The 19,698-nt window shown below is 32.2% G+C and overlaps 1 protein-coding gene across 4 annotated transcripts in view; it reads left to right on the forward strand.

Moving 5' to 3' along the window:
• The window catches only part of LOC126878895 (conserved oligomeric Golgi complex subunit 4), a 234,484-nt gene that overhangs the window by 35,978 nt on the left and 178,808 nt on the right, over window positions 1-19,698 (forward strand). For all 4 annotated transcript variants that reach the window (XM_050641789.1, XM_050641792.1, XM_050641791.1 and 1 more), the window contains exon 3: window positions 9,777-10,099. In XM_050641789.1, coding sequence (XP_050497746.1) covers window positions 9,777-10,099 — 323 coding nt within the window. The remainder of the gene's footprint in view (window positions 1-9,776; window positions 10,100-19,698) is intronic.

Genomic DNA, 19,698 nt, shown 5'->3' on the forward strand with positions numbered 1-19,698 from the left:
TGTCGTACAAGTAATTTCAATTGTCCTTGAACTGTCGCCGTTTGAAAACTTGCCTTCTGGACACTTTGAAGGTTGAGAAAATGCAAACCGTTTGACTTAATCAAAACGACTTAAAAAAATATAACCAAAATATTATGTATTTTAAAAATTCGATATTATTTAAGGTTTCTTACAATGTCAGTATATATTATTGAACTAAAAAAATAAAGTTAAATGATAAAAACCAATTTTTCTCAAAAAAGTGCAAGAGTCTTGCAGGTTGGTCTTGGTCTTGCGTGGTCTTGCAAGGTTCGGTCTTGGTCTTGGTCTTGTTCTTGCCAGCTTGGTCTTGGTTTTGGTCTTGCAACCAAAAGACGGTCTTGGTCTTGGTCTTGGTCTTGCTGCAAGACCAAGACCAAGACCGCAAGACCAAGACCAGTCTCGCTCATCACTATTTATAATCCACAACGTCGTCGAGGCTTGTGTCCTAAACTGCAAAGACAATGGGAAGGTCCGTATGAAGTTAAGAAGAAAATAAATGACGTAATATACAGAATTAAGAAGTTACAAAACAGTAAACCAAAAGTTATTCACATAAATCGTCTTGCACCATATGCTGGCTCAAATGAAAGAGAAGAAGCCCGAGTCCTCCAACAGGAGATGAACGATGGATCACATCCAAGTTTTAAGGAATTTATGTCAAATTACGCAGAGAGAAAGAGTGCTAGATTCGGCGTGACAACAGGAGTTCAGCAATATCTGTTTAGTGTTCCAGAAGACGTCTGATTACTAAAGGAATCTCGTCCGCATTCAATTTTTGGCCGCCTGGACGAGTTAAGAAATCAACAGCCTAAAATTTGAAGAGTACTGCGATTGGAAGATGGTCCTCTCCTCGATCTTTGCTGTATATGGTGACCAGGAAGTCTTATACGGGCACGATAAGCTACGAGAACATATGGCGTGTTCTAACTAATTTGAAGAAAATCGTGGGTAATTATGACATCAAAAATTTGGCTTTACCAAAAATAGGCCATGCAGTAGAAAATCTGGATTGGAAGATTGTGGGAAGCATGCTTGAAGTGATCTTCAGAGAAACCGGCGTACGAATTACTGTGTGTTGCATTAACCCAAAAATCTCGTACCATTCAGAGACAGTAGACTGTTACTTCTTCTTGAAGGGTGTATGCAGAGCTGGAGAGTCGTGTAGATTCCGCCATCCTGGGCCTCCATCTAGAGTTGCTGATCGGGACGCTCAGATCTTAAGAGGGGAGCAGTGTAACTAAAGAGAACTCGACCGACCCCCGTATAACGGTACACAACTCAGAATGACGCTATCGAATGTTCTAGGCGGCGGTGGCGGAGGGATAAAGAGTGTTAGAGAACGTACCTTAAGTAGGCGTGACGAGCTGATAGCTAGAGATGAGCGTGGATTGTTCCAGAATAACGGTTGGGCTATAAATAGGAACGGATTTTGTAAATAAGTTTAATTTATCTAGAGTTTGTAAAAGAAAACTTGTACAAATAAATAATTAATAAAGTCGTATATAAATACGAATCGCTCGTTTTATTACAATATGTAACTTGATTTCTTATGTTAAAATGTTAAATATGTCCATTTGCTTTTCGTTCTTGGGTTAGCAAAACATGATATGTAGGGGAAAATGTTGTACCTTGAACCAAATGTACCTTGGACCAATTGACATTTTCCGTATTTGTAGAAATCTGTGTGATCTCGCATTATTTCAGTTTCGTAGTGGTTCAAAGAGATGTCGCCACATCCTGTTGTTGTTGGAACAATATCATTCTGTTTCACTGTAGGTCTTGATGTTTTTTCATTCGGTGTGAAAGTAAAAATTTTGATTTAAAATTTTTAAGTGTTATTGGATTTTCTGTTAATATTGGTTAACAGTGTAGGTAAGTTTGTTCTTCTTCTGTATATTCTGTATATTCTTCTTTTAAATGCAGTACTGACCGAATTTTTAAACATAACCTAAAACACAATATGAACTTGGAAAATGGTATCTGCTTTTAATGTACCTTGGTCCAATAAAAGAAATGTACCTCGGACTGGTTCAAGGTACATGCTCTCATTGTTAGACAAAATACTGCTCTAAAAATTAAAAAAAAAATTGTTTTTAGAAAATGCCTCGAAGCAAGATGGGAATGAAACGTCCTGCAGTTAATCTAGAAAACCTTAAATCTGCTGTAGAAGATGTTTGCATTTTTTGCATCACTACATTAATAAAACTCATTTGTTTGAACTGAAAAATAATTCGTAACATAATTGCCTATTTTTAGTATATTTATATTGGTCTGTATTACTTATCTTGGGTTTATTTATTATTACTATTTTGGAACACTGTTAACTGTGCTATAAGGGACAGTGCGATCTGTTGCTTTATATTTCTTTGTTGTATTGCAGTTTTTTTTAAGACGTAAACAGACTTAAAACCAAGTACTCTTTAGTTTTTCTTAATTCTTTTGGAGCTAAGCCCATCCGAATTGTGTATTTTGTGTGGCTGAATTGCGCAACAAAGTGTTGATTGTAGTTTATGTTTATCGAGTTTCTTACACCTTGCAACAATAAAGTTTTACCTACTTAACGTTTCTCCGTGCAGCAAGATCTACAAAACAGAACAGAACATTAGCTTATCATGATTTCTCATTTTTATTATTCTTGAGTTGATTAGTAAAATTATATTATGAAATTTGCACATATTAATATTAGGTCATTACTCCCAAGCTTCAATGAGCTTTCAAATTTAATTCGTAGTCAAGATTATGATGTAGTGCTAATAACAGAAACTTGGCTTTCTTCTAACAGTGACACTGTAAAAATTGATGGTTATAATTTTTTTAGAGCTTTCAAATAAATCCAATTTTGGAGTACATACTTATTTCTTAAAATTTCACTTAATATGAAACAAATTGTGGTTGGTGCGTTCTATAGACCGCCTAACTCAAATCCCAACTCTTTTATATCTGATTTTGATAATATTTTTTTCATATATTTGTCCTATTTTTGATCAAATCGTTATTCTGGGAGATTTAAACATAAATTGTTTCAATTTAAACTCCCCTATTCTAAACTGTTTTAAGTCTTATGGTCTACTGCAAATTCTTAATGAACCCACCCGCATAACAAGGACAACGAGCACACTTATTGATCCTGTTTTTGTAAATTGTCCGCACATTGCTGTTAACCAAGGTACTCTTCCTACAGATAATATTTCTGATCACAATCTTGTGTATCTAACGCTTAATCTTAAATCACATAAACCACCACTAGTACATTATTTCACGGTTTTTGCTCTAAATTTTAAAGAACCGGTTGGATTGACATGAAATTTGGCATACGCATAGCTTACATGTCAAAGACAAAAAGTGATATTGCGCCGATGTGTGCTTTTGCCCTGGGGGGACTTTCACCCCCTCTTGGGCGTGAAAGCTATATGTCCAAAATAAGTCCGGAAATGGGTAAACTGACTGAATATGTTCATTTTTCAAGAAAATAACCACATTTTTAGACGGTTTTTCGCAAATAACTCAAAAAGTAAGTATTTTGTCGAAAAAAACTTTCTTAGCAAAAATATAGCCTGTAAAAAAGTAAAAAAATGGTGTACGCGTTAGGTCTCTGGACCTCGCAGAACCAGAGTTATAGCCAATGCAAAATAGATTCATATTTACCAAATTTCAAATAGAATATTTCGACGTAAAATATCCAAAAAATAAGCACTTTTTCGGGAAAACCCATTAAACCATTTTTTGAAGTGTTTAAAAAAAGCTTTATTTCTGTTTTTCAAAAAAGTTTCTATCATTAAATGTAAGCAAGTTACGCTCAAAATAATGTTGGTCCCTGTTGTTTTGGCAAAAAAAATCGGGAAGACCACCCCCCTAATTAGCAACTTAAATGAAATTAATCGTTACCGCTCCACAAACTATTTTACTTATGTTGTGTTTATATGATCTGTAAGTTTCATCGATTCAAAGTGCTTATTTTTGAAAAAATTTGGTTTTAAAGTAAAATTTTTAAAAATTTTAATTTTGAAAAATATGCTTTTCTTCAAAATAACTTAAAAATTGTTAGAGATACCAGAAATCTCGAAAAACAAAAAAGTCAGCATTGCTTTTCTGAATATCAAGTATTTTTTTGTTTTTCTGTTAGACAAAAATTGATTAAGATTTGGTGTTTCTAAATTTGCATACATTCGTGATCAGTGACTCGTTCAACATCTTTTAACTACAGCCCTTTCAAAAATAAGGACTTTGAACCGATGAAACTTACAGATCATATAAACAATACATACACGAGTTAAGAAACTTGTGAAGTCGTAACGATTAAGTTCATTTGAGATACTAATTAGGGGGTGATTTTCCCTATTTTTTTACCAAAAAGAGGGACTAACTTTATTTTGAGCGTAACTTGTTTACTTTTGATACTAGAAATTTTTTTTATAAAACAATAATGAAGCTTTTTTAAACACTTTAAATAAGTTGTAATCAGTTTTCCCCGAAATGTGCTTCATTTTTGGTTATTATACGTTAACAGTATTCCATTTGGAATTTGACGAATATGAACCTATTTTTCATTAGCTATAACTCTGCTTCTACTAGGTATAGAGACGTGATATATATACCATTGTTTTTTATTTTTACAGGCTATATTTTTGCTAAGAATGTTTTTTCGACAAAATACTTACTATTTGAGTTATTTGCGAAAAACCGTTTAAAAGCGTGGTTATTTTGTTGAAAAAATGAACATATTCACTTGCAAATAACTCGAAAAGTATTGACTTAGTGAAAAAACTCTATAGAACAAAAGTTACTTAAAATTAAGTCAGGTTATCCATTTCCGGACTTACTTTGGACGAATATTTTTTCACCCCCAAAAGGGGGTGAAAACCATCCCCAGGGCAAAAGCACATATCGGCACAATATCACTTTTTTTCTTTGACTTGTTAGCTATGTGTATGCCAAATTTCATGTCAATCCAAGCGGTTCTTTAACATTTAGAGGTTTTGCAATATTTTACCGTTACAGAACGTACTACACCTAAATTCATAGAATATCTCTGCTTCAAAAATCTTAATTATCAACAATTTTATAATGATTTAATCGAACTTTTACATGAATAACAAAACTTTAATAACATTTTTAGAATATCGAATATTGACAAAAAGATTGAATACTTTAACACACTATTAATTGAACTTTCTGATGTTCATGCCCCTTATAAAAGATGTCGAGTAACAAAAAATAAAGCACCTTGGTTAACGGATGATATTAAATTTTTGCAGAAACAGAGATCAAAGGGCGTTGCAAAAATGTAAAAAAAGTAGGGATCAGGAAGACAGAGATAATTATAAACTACTAAGAAATAAACTACTAAGAAATAGAGAACGGTCTAAGGATAGACACATATGAACAAGCAGGGTTAAAAGAAACAACTAACAATTTCATCAAACAACACTTAGGAGTAGAGGTTAAAATAAGGAATGCTCACAAGCTAGGAGAAAAAACATGCCTCATTGAATTAGAAAACCAGGAAGAAAAAAGAAAAATAATGGAAAAAAAGTATAAGTTAAAAGAAATAAGAGGGCTGAAGGTATATATTAACGAAGATGCAACCATAAGAGAACGAGAAATACAGAAAACAATTAGAAACATTGCTCAGGAAGAAAGAAGCAAAGGAAATGAAGTCAAGATTGGAGTAAAAAAAATATGGGTAAACAACAACGAATGGAAGTGGAACGACAAAGAAGGAAAAATGATCAAAACAACATCAAAAAACTAGCAGACAATTGTACCATGGGAATAACGATGACGACACAAGTACAGAAAAAGGATAACGATAATTCAAAAAAAGGACAAAAGAGAAAAAAAATGAAAACCGGACAAAAACACAAGAGAACATGTCGAAAAGAACACTTACTTTTAGGAACATGGAATGTAAGAGGCACATATAGAGAAGGTAAACTTATACATCTAGCGAGAGAAATCGAAAAGTTCCAATTTGACATAGTAGCCTTGCAGGAGACGAAACAGCTGGGAAATGATATATTAGAAATAGAAGATACAGTGTTTTTTAATAGCGGCGGAAAGAATAGAACACTAGGCACAGGTTTTATGCTACGAAAAGAACTAAAGGAAGCAATAGTAGAATTCAAACCAATATCAGATCGAATATGTAGTATCAGGATCAAGGGAAAATACCAAAAAATCACTCTCATAAATATTCACGCACCATCTGAAGAAAAAGATAATGATGTCAAAGAATCTTTTTACAGTGAACTAAATAGAACAATCGAAAGTATACCCAGATACGACATGAAAATTATTTTAGGCGACGCAAATGCCAAAATAGGGAAGGAAGAAGTATTTAGACCGACAATAGGAAAACATAGTAAACACAATGAAACTAATGAAAACGGACAGTTCCTCATAGATTTTGCAAGAGAAAAAAATATGATCATAATGAGCACATATTTCGAAAGAAAAGAAATACACAAGGAAACATGGATATCGCCAGATAGAAAGACCAAAAACCAAATAGATCACGTGCTGATCGAAAAAGAAGAGCAGCAATGTATAAAGAAGATTAGAACATACAGAGGACCAGATGCCGACTCCGACCATTACATGGTGGGTATCAAAATGAAGCAACTGATACCTGAAAACAAAAACAAAATAAAAGAAAAGAAATGTATAAATAAACCAATTCGGTTTGCAACAAAAAAAGAGCAAGAAACATACAGAGAAACAATGGAAAGGGAACTAAAAAAGATACAAATAGAAGAACAAACGGAGAACAACTGGGAAATCATAAAGCAAGTAATGAACAAAGCAGCAAAAGAATGTAATAAACAAGAGATTAAAAAGAGGAAGGAGTGGTTCGACATAGAGTGCCAAAAAGAAATAGAACTAAGACAATCATTAAGGATGGAAATGATCAAGAAAGAAACAACAGAGACGCATGATAGATATATAGAACAAAGACAAAAAGTAAAGAGGTTGTTGAGAGAAAAGAAGAGAAAACACTTAGATAATAAGCTAAAAGAAATAGAAGAGAACTACAGAAATAAAGAAATAAAAAACCTGTATCAAGGTGCCAGAAACGAGAAAAGAGGATACCAGCAAAAACCCATATTCGTTAAAAACAAAGCTGGAGATAATATAAGCGGCGAAGCAGAAATAGTAGAGAGATGGAAAGAGTATTTTGACGAATTACTAAATGGCAAGAATAAGCCAAACCAAAATGAATCCATAGAAGCAGAGACAGAAAATGAACAGTTAGAAGACATAGAAGATAATCCACCGAGCAAAGAACAAATCGAGGAAATAATTAGAAATCTTAAAAACAACAAATGCCCTGGAAGCGATAACATAACAGCAGAGATGATGAAATATGGTGGAAAATTGCTGAATGATTGGATACACAAAATCATAAAAGATATATGGTTAAAAGAACGAATACCAGAGGACTGGAAGGAAGCAATTATCTGCCCATTACATAAAAAAGGCAACAAAACAGAATGCAGTAATTACAGAGGAATAGCTTTATTAAATACCGTATACAAAATCCTAGGAAAATCAATAAAAGACAAACTTGAAAAAGAAGCTGAAAATATAATAGGCGAATATCAGTGCGGATTTAGAAGAGGGAGAAGCACAACGGACCAAGTATTCGTAATCAGAGAATTACAAGCAGAAAGCTATGAACACAACCTACCAACGATAGCACTATTCATCGACTTCCAACAAGCATACGATAGAATAAAGAGGAAGAAATTAAAAGAGGCGCTTGAGGAATTGGGAGTTAGCAGAAAGCTACGTAACATGATACATCTCACTCTGAAGAATACAGAAAACAGAGTCAAAATAAACAATCAATCATCAGAAAAATTTATAGTAAACGAAGGATTAAGACAGGGCGATCCTCTGTCATCTTTACTCTTCAACTTATGCCTAGAAAAAAATAATGCGAGAAGCAAAAATCAATAGAGAAGGACTCATATATCAAAGAAGACACCAAGTTTTGGCGTTTGCGGATGATGTGGTGTTACTGGCAAGAGGAAAAAAAGAGCTACAGGAGATGGTACAGAGAATAGTAAAAGCAGCGAAGAAAATGGGACTATATATAAATTCAACTAAAACAAAATGTATGGAGTGGACAGATGGTCAGTTTAGGAATGGTCAAAAGTTTAAAGTAGAAGTAGAAGAAGGAACATCATACGAATTCGAAATGGTAGAAAGATTTACATACCTAGGGGCAATAATATCACGTAAACCAATCATTAAAGAAGAAATACAAGCTAGAATAATGGCAGGCAATAGAAGTGTACATACGCTTAATGTAATGTTGAAAAGCAAGTTTCTATCAAGAAGGGCAAAAGTACAGCTATACAAAACAACTATACAGCCAATAGTAACATACTGCAGTGAGACATGGACAATGACAAAAAATGAACAAAATTTACTGGAGATCTGGGAAAGGAAAATACTAAGGAAGATATATGGAGGAAAAATAAGGGACGGTTTATGGATAAGAAGATCAAATGATGAGTTAAAGCAATTATACAACCAACCTAATATAATAGGAGTGATAAAGGCTCAGAGACTTAGATGGCGAGGTCACATTGAAAGGATGCCAAACACGAGGACTCCAAAAAAGGTACTAAACTACACTATAACTTCAAGAAAGAGAAGAGGAAGGCCGAAAAATAGATGGAAGCAAGACGTCGAAAAAGATTTGGAAAGAATGGGGCTAGAGGGCCAAAAAAGAAAAATGAGTGACAGGAAGGAATGGAGGAAAATCACATATCAAGCCAGAGAAGAGCTCAGCACATAAAGAAACGTGAAAATGAAGAAAGAAAAAAACAAACTTTTCAAGCCATGGGCCTCTAAGGCCTTTAGTGCTATTGTATATATATATATATATATATATATATATATATATATATATATATAAGAAATAGACTTGCAAACTTAATCAGAATTGCCAAAATGAACTACTCAGAAAATATATGTTGTGAAAAAAATTCAAATAAAACCTGGAATGCAATAAAGAATTTAAATGTTGGAACTAATAAAAACTACGATCTTCCCCCTAAATTAGCTAAATAAGCTATTAATAAGTATTTTGAACAATATTTGTCCAATGTTTCTAATAAGGGTAAAAATAAAGTACAGTTTTACAATAGTAACAAATTTAGTAATAATCTAAATTTCGCTTTTCCGCTCACCTCACTGAATAGTAGAACTGATGAAGTGCAAGAATACTGCACGAAAGTTTGAAATATTTTTTTTTCATTTTTTATTTATCCTTGACTGATAACCTCTTAAATTTTACACAGTAGTACTCCTTGATATATACAAATATGTATATGTGATAGTTAATACTTTCTACACCATCTTCATATGACTGAAATGTATGTTTTTGATTCTCCAGACATATACTTTTTTATTAAATTATTTTTTATATAAAGCAAAATCAGTTTAGTAGAGAGAACAATCAATTTTTGAGTAGCACTAGAAGTAAAGACTTGACGTAAAGACAAGAAGTATATACTTCTAGTTTATTTTTATAATATTCTCTTCACATGCAGTTGAATTTTGTGTAGTTTTATTTTATGGAGATATACTCAATGTAATTTTATCCATTTATTAGAAAATTATACACGAATTGTTATATACTTTTGAATACTTATGTCTTAAGTAAATATAAATGGTGAAGTCATGATTTTAATTAGGTCTTATCATTGCTAAAAATATTATAATTAAGAGAAATATTATTTTAGAGTCGTGTCAATGAGTGTCAAGCAAGAGTAAGTGATTTAATTGATTTGGAAATTTGTTCACAAGGAGTGCAAGCTGCCATTCTAGACTCTGATTATGAAAAAGGAGCTGCACATGTCCATCGCTTCCTCTCCATGGATCAATTATTGCTTAAAAGAACTGCAAATGATATGGATAATGTGTCAAATATGTTAAAATCAGTAAGAACTCTACAAGATGCTGCAAGTCAACTTAGAGCTATAGTTTCACATAAATTTGCAGAGGCAGTAAACACTGAAGATTTAGTTTCCATTGAAAGATTTTTTAAAATATTTCCTTTGCTGGGGTAAGGATCTACATTATGTAAATGTATATTTATAATTTGGTACAAGTGTTAATTGTGTTCTATCATGTATTTAGTTGAGTATTACTGGATATACTTTAGGATGCTGATATATACTGTGCGCCGAAATTAACGCATAATTTTAAAAACACTGGCAAATCAAATAATTTTAATGTTTCGATTTTTGTGATCTATTATATTATATATGGAATATATTATTGTTACCTCCGGTATATTGTAAATGTTATCGAAAGAACGGTAAAAACGCTGATGTTTTTATAATTATTTTTTTTAATTAAAAACATGCTAGTTGTGCTTAATTTAAAGGGGTTGTGCTGAACGTTTAAAGGGGTTTTTTAAGTTTATTGAGTGTTTTTTCCTTTGAAATGAACCACCAGCAGCAAGAAAATCGAAATTTGTCAGAAAGTGATTGTATTACAATCGTTACTCTTCGCCAAGAAGGATACAGTCAAGTAAAACTCGCTAAACGTTTTAACGTCACTCAGTCAACCATTTCAAGAGTGTTAACCCGTTTTTCTGTTACTGAAAGTAACTCGAGAAGAACCAGTCAAGGCCGTAGAAGAGTTACAACTCTTCCGTAGAAGGGCTTTTGACACTTCGTACACTGCGACAAAGCTTTGATACCAGTACTTCTCTACAAAATGAATTTTTGGATCGTTACAACTTTAGAATCAGCCAAAATACGATTAGAAGAAGACTTGCCGAAAACGACCTACGCCCTGGAAGGGCACCCACTGGCCCATTATTGACCAGATACCATAGAAGGCAAAGATTGCATTTTGTTCGTGAACATGTTGTTTGGAATAATGACGATTGGGGAAGAATATTGTTCACCGATGAATCCAGGTTCTGTCTTTTTTTATGACAGGAGAAACAGAGTGTAAACCGTAGGGGCTGTACAGTATGGCGGTGGCTCGGTAATGGTGTGGGGTGGGATTAATTTGGAGGCTCGTACGGAATTAGAATAGCTCGCGGGCAGGTATACTACAGACATTTTAGAAGAGCATGTCGTGCCATTTGCACCATTTATTGGGGATAATTTCATGCTTATGCAAGATAATCAGCCCTATTCTGTAACTTTTAACAAATGGAATAGAAATGACCAAGTCGAATCGTAATTACCCGAAATCGGAATGTTTGATATCTATCGCGTCATTTTCGTGTTTGGATTGGTATTCTGTAACTCACATCGTAACCCAGTTAAATCAAAATCGGCAATTTATATTTCACGCGGTCAAGCGGGGGTGGCAACCCCGCATTGTCAAGCGAAATTAGTGTTCTGTGACCCGTTTGTTACTGGTTCTAAATTTGAAATACGACACCGTTGCCATATCTTCAATTTTTCATATTATTACATTACATACAGTTGCTTTTTTAAAAATGGTTTTGAAATAATAAAAAAGAAAAGTTTTGAAAAGTAAACAATGAAATGTTAGTGTAAATATTGGACACAAAAACCTCAAAAGATGATAAATGTAAGATAATACTAATACATACATACAATCTTAAGATTTGATTCCAGCTAAAATAACTGATAAACAACTTTTCCCAAAAACGGCGTCTTTTCTATAATTATTTTCTTTTCTATAAGCGTTAATAAATACAAATACAAGTAAACTGGTATAATATATTTATCAATCAACGCTATAAGTCTATCTTTATATTTTAAACGTTCTTGTACAATATATTCTTGTACATTATGCCATTGATTGAAATTGTACAAGAAATAGACAAAAAATGTTTGGCAACACTGTAACTGGCAAACAACATTCAGCATTCAGAATCTGAATTTCGGATTCCAAATCAATTTTAAGGTTAGGTTTGATGCATACCTACTCGTACATGTCTAAATTAAATATACAATTCCCTAAGTAAATACCACCACAGACTAAAAATTAAGCAGATACAAAAGGTAAAAATACTATAAATAATGATAAATAAGTAGTAATAAATTATTTTTAGTAGATATAAAATATAAACGTCAAAACAAAACACAATGCGCTTAGATATTATTGTGGTATTATAATATCACCCTGTACAAAAGATGTTTAAAACTCATTCAAAGTCATTAATCCATGTAGTATCTGTTCTTGGATTCAATAACCGCAAGTAACATTGAATTGTCATGTTTTGTTATTATTTAAATGTGTATATAAACATTAACTCGGTCGAGAAAGATTATTATAAGTATTGATGTAGTTGGAAGGTATTCACGTATAGGATAGGTCAAGTTAATATTGTAAACAGCTTATGTAGTGAATCATCGACATTCGAATTAAATATAATGTTATCGGAAAACCTGAGTTTTAATTAATTGGGACCAGAAGGCATAACAACACACCTATTTAATACATGGCGATTCCTGCAGACTAGAGGAGGTCTTCTGAAAGGAGCAGAGATGGCGGCACCAGCTTGGAAACGGAGACGGCGAAGATGGACAGGAAACCCAGTGAGCGACAGTGTAAAGACAAAGTGGAAATAAAATGTAAGTAAGAATGTTTATCTTTATTAAAAATGCTTCCCTCGTTTTATATTATTATTGAACATTGAATATTTATCTTTGCTGATTTTTGAATAATTTATGAAATATCGATTTTTTTTAAGAATATCTATGAATTTTGAAACATGAAGTGATTTTTGAATTGAATATTTTTAGTTTATTATATATGCTATTCTTGAATTTTTATTGAATTTTGAATCTTTATTGAATTTATTCGAAAAATCTCTATCCGATTTCTATTTTTAGTACGGTTATTTTTGAATATTTTATGGAATATCGAATTTTTTCCAAAAATTTCTATCGAAGTTTGAGATAGGTATAAACTTATTTTGAATATTTTTATCTAACTTTTGCATATGCTATTTTTTTTATTGACGAATATGTATACTATTATTGAATTTTTATAAGCCAGTTGTTTTTATTATTGATATTTATTGATTCTATAGATACATTTTTATCGATTTTGTGTTAAATTTTTTTATGATATGAACTTGAATTAATAATTTTTGTGTGACTAATGATATATAAATGATTTTTTTTTAATGAATAATGATTAGGGATGACATACAACAAACATTGCTATAAGCAAGAGATATATTTTTAACGAACCGATCTGATGAGTCGAGATAAGGAATTTGAAGAAGAACTATATAGATAAGAAGAATAACTAACAATATTATAAGCTAAATATTATGAGGCAACTAGAGACAATAAGAAACCCACTGCTCTTGTCAAATTAGGAAGGTACTAAGTGATTTATAGAAGCTTGAAAGCTTATTAGAGACCCACTCTGTGTTTTGAAGGGTACCTATTTTATTCATGATTATTCGTGAATAAACAACGGCCTCAAAGCAAGGGATTGAGGTTGTGATATTTTTAGAAGAATTTGAACCGCATAAAATACCTATTTCGTGTTTTGAGTTAACTATACCACCTAAATGGTGCGTACAGATCAGGGCGAAAATTCGGGTTAATATTGGCGGAGAACTAAGACATCCGAGTGAAACCTCTTTTATTAAGGTAAAACGAAGGTATCGGAGCTAGTATATGAAGTGATGATTATGATGTTATATGAAATGATATATGAGATAAATGATGTATGATTGTTATATGAAATATGTATATGAAGATGAATTATGTACACTGTAGAAGTGTTATTATGTGGAGAAAATGAAGAAATATAGTTGTAGTACCAGACAAGAAGAAGAAGAGAAAGAAAGATAATTTTTTTATTAAAATATGTGGGAAAAATGAAAGAAGACACATAAAAATTGCAAGAAAAGAAGCAAAATTAAGAATAATATCAAATAAGTAGCTAATCATTGAATTATGTCTAAGAATTAAAGCTGTAAATTTTTTTTCTCTAAAGTAACGTAAATTATAAATAACTTGTTTTTTTTAAATGTATATAATGAATTCAGGTTAAATTTTCGCGGAAAATGGAAGTGTTTGAATTAAGGATAGACAATATCTTACAATAGTGTTAGTAGATAGTAAGCAAAGGGACACAAAAAGTGAAATTTTTAGACATTCAGCAACAGAGATTAAATATTTATTATAGGTACAAGAGAGTTACTAGAAGTTTTTAGAGACATATTAGAAGTTTTTAGAGAGATTACATTTTTATTATAGGTACAATATTTTAAAGTTAGTATGGCGTATATAAATAAATCAAAATAAGACTGAAATAATAAGATGAAATAGTAAAGTAACGTTAAATTCTTTTTTTATATACCATTTAATAGAGGTTTAGGTAATATTTAGCTTAGCTTAGGAAGTATTAAATTCGAGATTTTATTACAATTAGATTAATTACGGATTATAGGCACTAAAAGACTATTTAAAAGTAAGGATCAATTTCATTCACTGTGGACACTGTTTTGATGAAGTGAATTAGTGAACGGAAAAAAAAAAGGACGAAAAGACACGACGTGAAAGTACGTGAACTAGTAATAGGTTATAAAATACCAGTTTAGTATAGGGAAAATATGAACTTTTGTGTAAAATAGGAAAAAGAATATACATGTTTAGGGAAAAATTGATTGATCTGAAATGTACCATGTTACAGTTAGTTAGCATAGTTAGAAAATTTAATTTTTGAAAATAGTATTAGGGAACCATAAACATTTTTGTAAAAGGGAAAGAGGAGCATCACATTTTAAAAATATGTAATTTTAACAAAACGGGGAGGTGTGGTATTATAATAGCACCCTGTACAAAAGATGTTTAAAACTCATTCAAAGTCATTAATCCATGTAGTATCTGTTCTTGGATTCAATAACCGCAAGTAACATTGAATTGTCATGTTTTGTTATTATTTAAATGTGTATATAAACATTAACTCGGTCGAGAAAGATTATTATAAGTATTGATGTAGTTGGAAGGTATTCACGTATAGGATAGGTCAAGTTAATATTGTAAACAGCTTATGTAGTGAATCATCGACATTCGAATTAAATATAATGTTATCGGAAAACCTGAGTTTTAATTAATTGGGACCAGAAGGCATAACAACACACCTATTTAATACACGTCAAATACAATTCCGATTATCGAAATCTAACTTCGACAGGGTAAATGGTGTCGAAGTCATTTCGATTCACTATTCCGATTGTAGAGATTCCGCGGGAGTTATGGAATACCGATTTTCACTATTTCTGTTCGACTTGGCCACTTCTATTCGATTTTCCTGACTTCTTATATCGAAATGAGTTACAGAATAGGCATGAATGCCAGGCCACACACGGCAAGAATTGTGCAGCCATATTGTCAGGAGGTTGGAATTCCTGCCATGGATTGGCCTGCGATAAGTCCTAACCTCAACCCAATAGAACATGTTTGGGACATCATAGGCAGACGACTACGACAACTACCTAATGCACCAAACACATTAGATGAACTTATTTTTGCGGTTAGTTGGAATTTGGGATCGAATTGATCAAGAAGAAATATGAACGTTAATTCTCAGTATGAGAGATCGTTGTCCAGCAGTAATAAATGCCAGAAAAGGCAATACTCGGTACTAGTACTTTATTGAACTGTAAAAATTTCAATTCCGTCATTTATTATAATGTTAGTTTGTTTAGATCAGATGTTTGTTTAGATGTTTAGATTTATGATATTATATTGTTTATTTCAATACATTTTTTGTGAAAAAAGAAGTTTTTTATTTCAGTTGTTCTAAAAGCAACCATAAACAGAAAAGAACAAACATTTTTTTTTCATTACAACTGAAATAGGGCAGTCAATGAGAGCAAGAACAGGTTATTACCTCCGAATTATATCCTACTGCATGGACTTTAATGAAATTTTAGGAATAGCCTGAAAATATCTCCTTATTCAAAGTCTACCCTATGCCGATGTGTGTTTTTGTCTTGGGAGCGGTTCCCACCCCTTCTCGAGGTGGAAAATTTTTTGCTTAAACAACTACGGAAGTTGCTAGAGAACCTAATTCTAAGCAAAAACTGTTCTATAATTTTTTTTTTCGAAAACTTAATACTTTGTGGGTTATTCGTGGTTGAAAATTGGCCATTTTCATTGAAATATAACACCTTTTCAAACGGTTTTTTGCGAATACCTTAAAAACAATGCATCTAACTAAAAAAATTATATAAAACATTTTTGTAGCTCATAAAAAAACAAAGAGATTCGTTCCTTCTGCAATCTTCTAGTTATAACACAAAAAGAGATGTGGTAGGTAAAAAGAGTTTGTGTTTTTTTGGTGCATGTTCAAATCAGTGTATTCAACTTTAAATAACAGAGAAACGGTCGATTTTAGGTTTATAATGCTACCAATACCTTTTATTGTGGTTGAAAAGTCCTTTCAAATAAACAATATTAAATGTCGATTACATTCAAACTAAGCGAGATACGCTGCAAAAAATTGATGACTAACGAATTTTAAGAAAAAAATTGAGAAGTATATTTAACCCCTCATCCACAAGAATTTAAATGCATAATTTTTTTTCTACAATACATTTTACTACAGTGTTATTTTTATGTTCAAAAAGTTGAGCGGGTTTAAAATGAATGGTTTTTGAAAAAAATAAGATCAAATTATAGAGCGCATATTTAAATTTTCTTAAAAATCTTCCTTTTTCCCCATGTAACTTGAAAATGATAAGAGATACTGTTATAAAAAATAAAATCAAAATGTTTATCTAGAAGAAACCTACATTTTTGTATGGCATCTTTTTTTTGCATCTCTTATCATTTTCGAGTTACATGCAGAAATAGGAAGATTTTTAAGAAAATTTAAAAATGCGCTCAATAATTTGATCTTATTTTTTTCAAAAACCATTCATTTTAAACCCGCCCAAGTTTTTGAACATAAAAAGAACACTATAGTAAAATGTATTGTAGAAGGAAAACGATGCACTTAAATTCTTGTGGATGAGGGGTTAAATATACTTCTCATTTTTTTCTTAAAATACGTTAGTCATCAAATTTTTTACAGTTTATCTCGCATAGTTTGAATGTAATCGACATTTAATATTGCCTATTTTAAAGGTATTTTCAAGCACTCAACAAAAGTTATTGGTAGCATTATACACCTAAAATCGACCGTTTCTCTATTATTTCAAGTTAAATACACTGATTTGAGCATGCACCAAGAAAACAAGTTTTTTTTCACTTACCATATCTCTTTTTGTGTTATAACTAGAAGATTCATAAAGGAAAGAATCTCTGTGTTATTTTATAAGCTACAAAAATGTTTTATATGGGTTTTTTAGTTAGATGCATAGTTTTTAAGTTATTCGCAAAAAACCATTTGAATAGGTGAACAAAAATATAGAACAGTTTTTGCTTAGTATTAGCAACTTCTGTAGTTATTTAAGCAAAACATTTTCCACCCCTCAGAAGGGGTGGAAACCGCCCCCAAAACAAAAGCACACATCGGCATAGGGTAGACTTTGTTTCTTGGGCTATTCCCTACTTACTGTGAAAATATCACGTAAATCGATATAGTAGGATGGAATTCGGAGCCAGATACCCTCATTGACTGCCCTAAAATTATAATTTTAAAATTATGCGTTAATTTTGGCGCGCAGTGTAGTTATTCCACTACATTATTCACGAATTACTATTTATACTAGGTCTCTTTTTTGCTCACAGAAAGTAGTATTGCAAAATTAAACCGCTCTTCCATAGAAACCACAATAAGCCAAACAAGGATAAACAATTGACGTTGAAGATGTCTACTTTAGAATCTCGAAGATTAATGTATGTGTATGATGCATGTTTATATTCAAATTAATTCGAGGTCAATTTAGCTGTCCTGAACTTTTACATGCTGTTAATATGTGTGTACCTTTCAGGCAACTTAGACATACAAATACATCCTATTGGTAAAATATGCCAATAGACAGAATATTGCACTACCTCAATACAAACCAAGCATTGACATATTTAACATATACATATAGCAAACTGATATAGGGTTCTGTATTTTATGTCATGTATGTTCTGTTCTTTTGTATGGTGTGGAGACATGGACTCTTAATAAACAATTTCTCAATAGATTGGAAGCATTTAAAATGTGGACATATCAAAGAATGCTAAGAATCTCCTGGACAGACAGAACAACCAATGAAGAAGTACTAAAAAGAATAGAGAACAGCTGGGAGATACTGGATTCCGCCAAAATAAAAAAACTGCAATACTTTGGTCATATAGCACGTGGTGACAGATATGAACTCCTAAAATTAATAATGCAGGGAAAGATTCCAGGAAGACGCAGCATAGGTAGAAGGAAAATGTCCTGGCTGAGAAATATCAGAGAATGGTTTGGATGCAGCTCAACTGAACTCTTTCGGGCTGTAGTGTCAAAAGTTAGAATAGCAATGATTATTGCCAACCTTCGTCGCGGAGATAGCACGTAATGAAGAATAGCAAACTGAAGGAAACAATTTGTGAAATCAGATAGTAGATTTATTATTTATTATTATTATCTTTTGTTTGAATAATTATCAAATTGGATATTATTTTTTTATTGTTATTGTATCTACTTGTATGAGCTCTTTAAATGCATGTAATATTCACTGCAATATGACATGTATTTGCAAGTAATAGAAACCACGAAAGCATAACCAGAAACTTGGTCTCATTAAAAGTTTTATTTCTTCGGAATGTAATACCTTGTTTACTATGAATTCTGACGTTTCATCATTTTCAGTGACAGTTACATTAGAGCATTTTTTGTTTTGTTTATTGGAATTTATAACTTATATTGTGTTTATTTTATAAAGTTATATTGTGTTAAATATATTATAACATAGTTCAAAATAAATGTACAATATAACTTTATAAAATACATCCACCGATAATAACCATTTCCCAAGTATTAAATTGACAGTACATATCAATGAACTTACGTATCGACGTACATTTCACTTAATATTTTGATTTAACTTGTTTGCAAATGAACCATGACGTTTGTGCAAAGACATAATGGAACAACTATATCAACCGATTCAAACAGTGCACATTTATCAGCAAGTTTTCGTCTTCATAAATAGTCTCTAAAGTTGTCTAAAGCGTCCACTATACTACTCGCGAAGTTGATCGAAGTTCAGCGAGCACAAGAGTGTAGAGAGGCACTTCATGCTACTTCGCTTCGCCTCGGGCTACTTTCATTCTTTGTTGGTTTTTGCGATCGAGTCACAGCACTCGAAGTTTAGTTTCTCCCCGCGCGAATGTGTTCCTCGAAGTTGAACGAGTGTGTAGAGATGCACTTCGAACTAAGATTGGCATTGACATTTCAATTTTTACTCTTGCACACCTTCGTGCATAAGGAGGTCGACATTTTCCGATCTTTTTCTTTTAGTGCCTATTCGTTTCGAATATTGGCGCTCATTCTGGCTATAATTATTTTATTAACTGATGCTTTAAATTGATTAGTTGTTGTTGTGGAGAACCATTTCCTCAGGTTCTTTAACCGTGATATTCTTCTTCTCCCATTTCCTCGGTTTCAGAATACTTTACCTTGAAGGATTACCTTCAGTAATCTGTATTTAGTGCCGTTTCTCATTATGTGTCCGACATATTTTAACTTTCTTCTTTTAATGGTATACATCACCTC

This window comes from Diabrotica virgifera, chromosome 1, assembly GCF_917563875.1.
Source record: "Diabrotica virgifera virgifera chromosome 1, PGI_DIABVI_V3a".
Lineage (NCBI taxonomy): Eukaryota > Metazoa > Arthropoda > Insecta > Coleoptera > Chrysomelidae > Diabrotica > Diabrotica virgifera.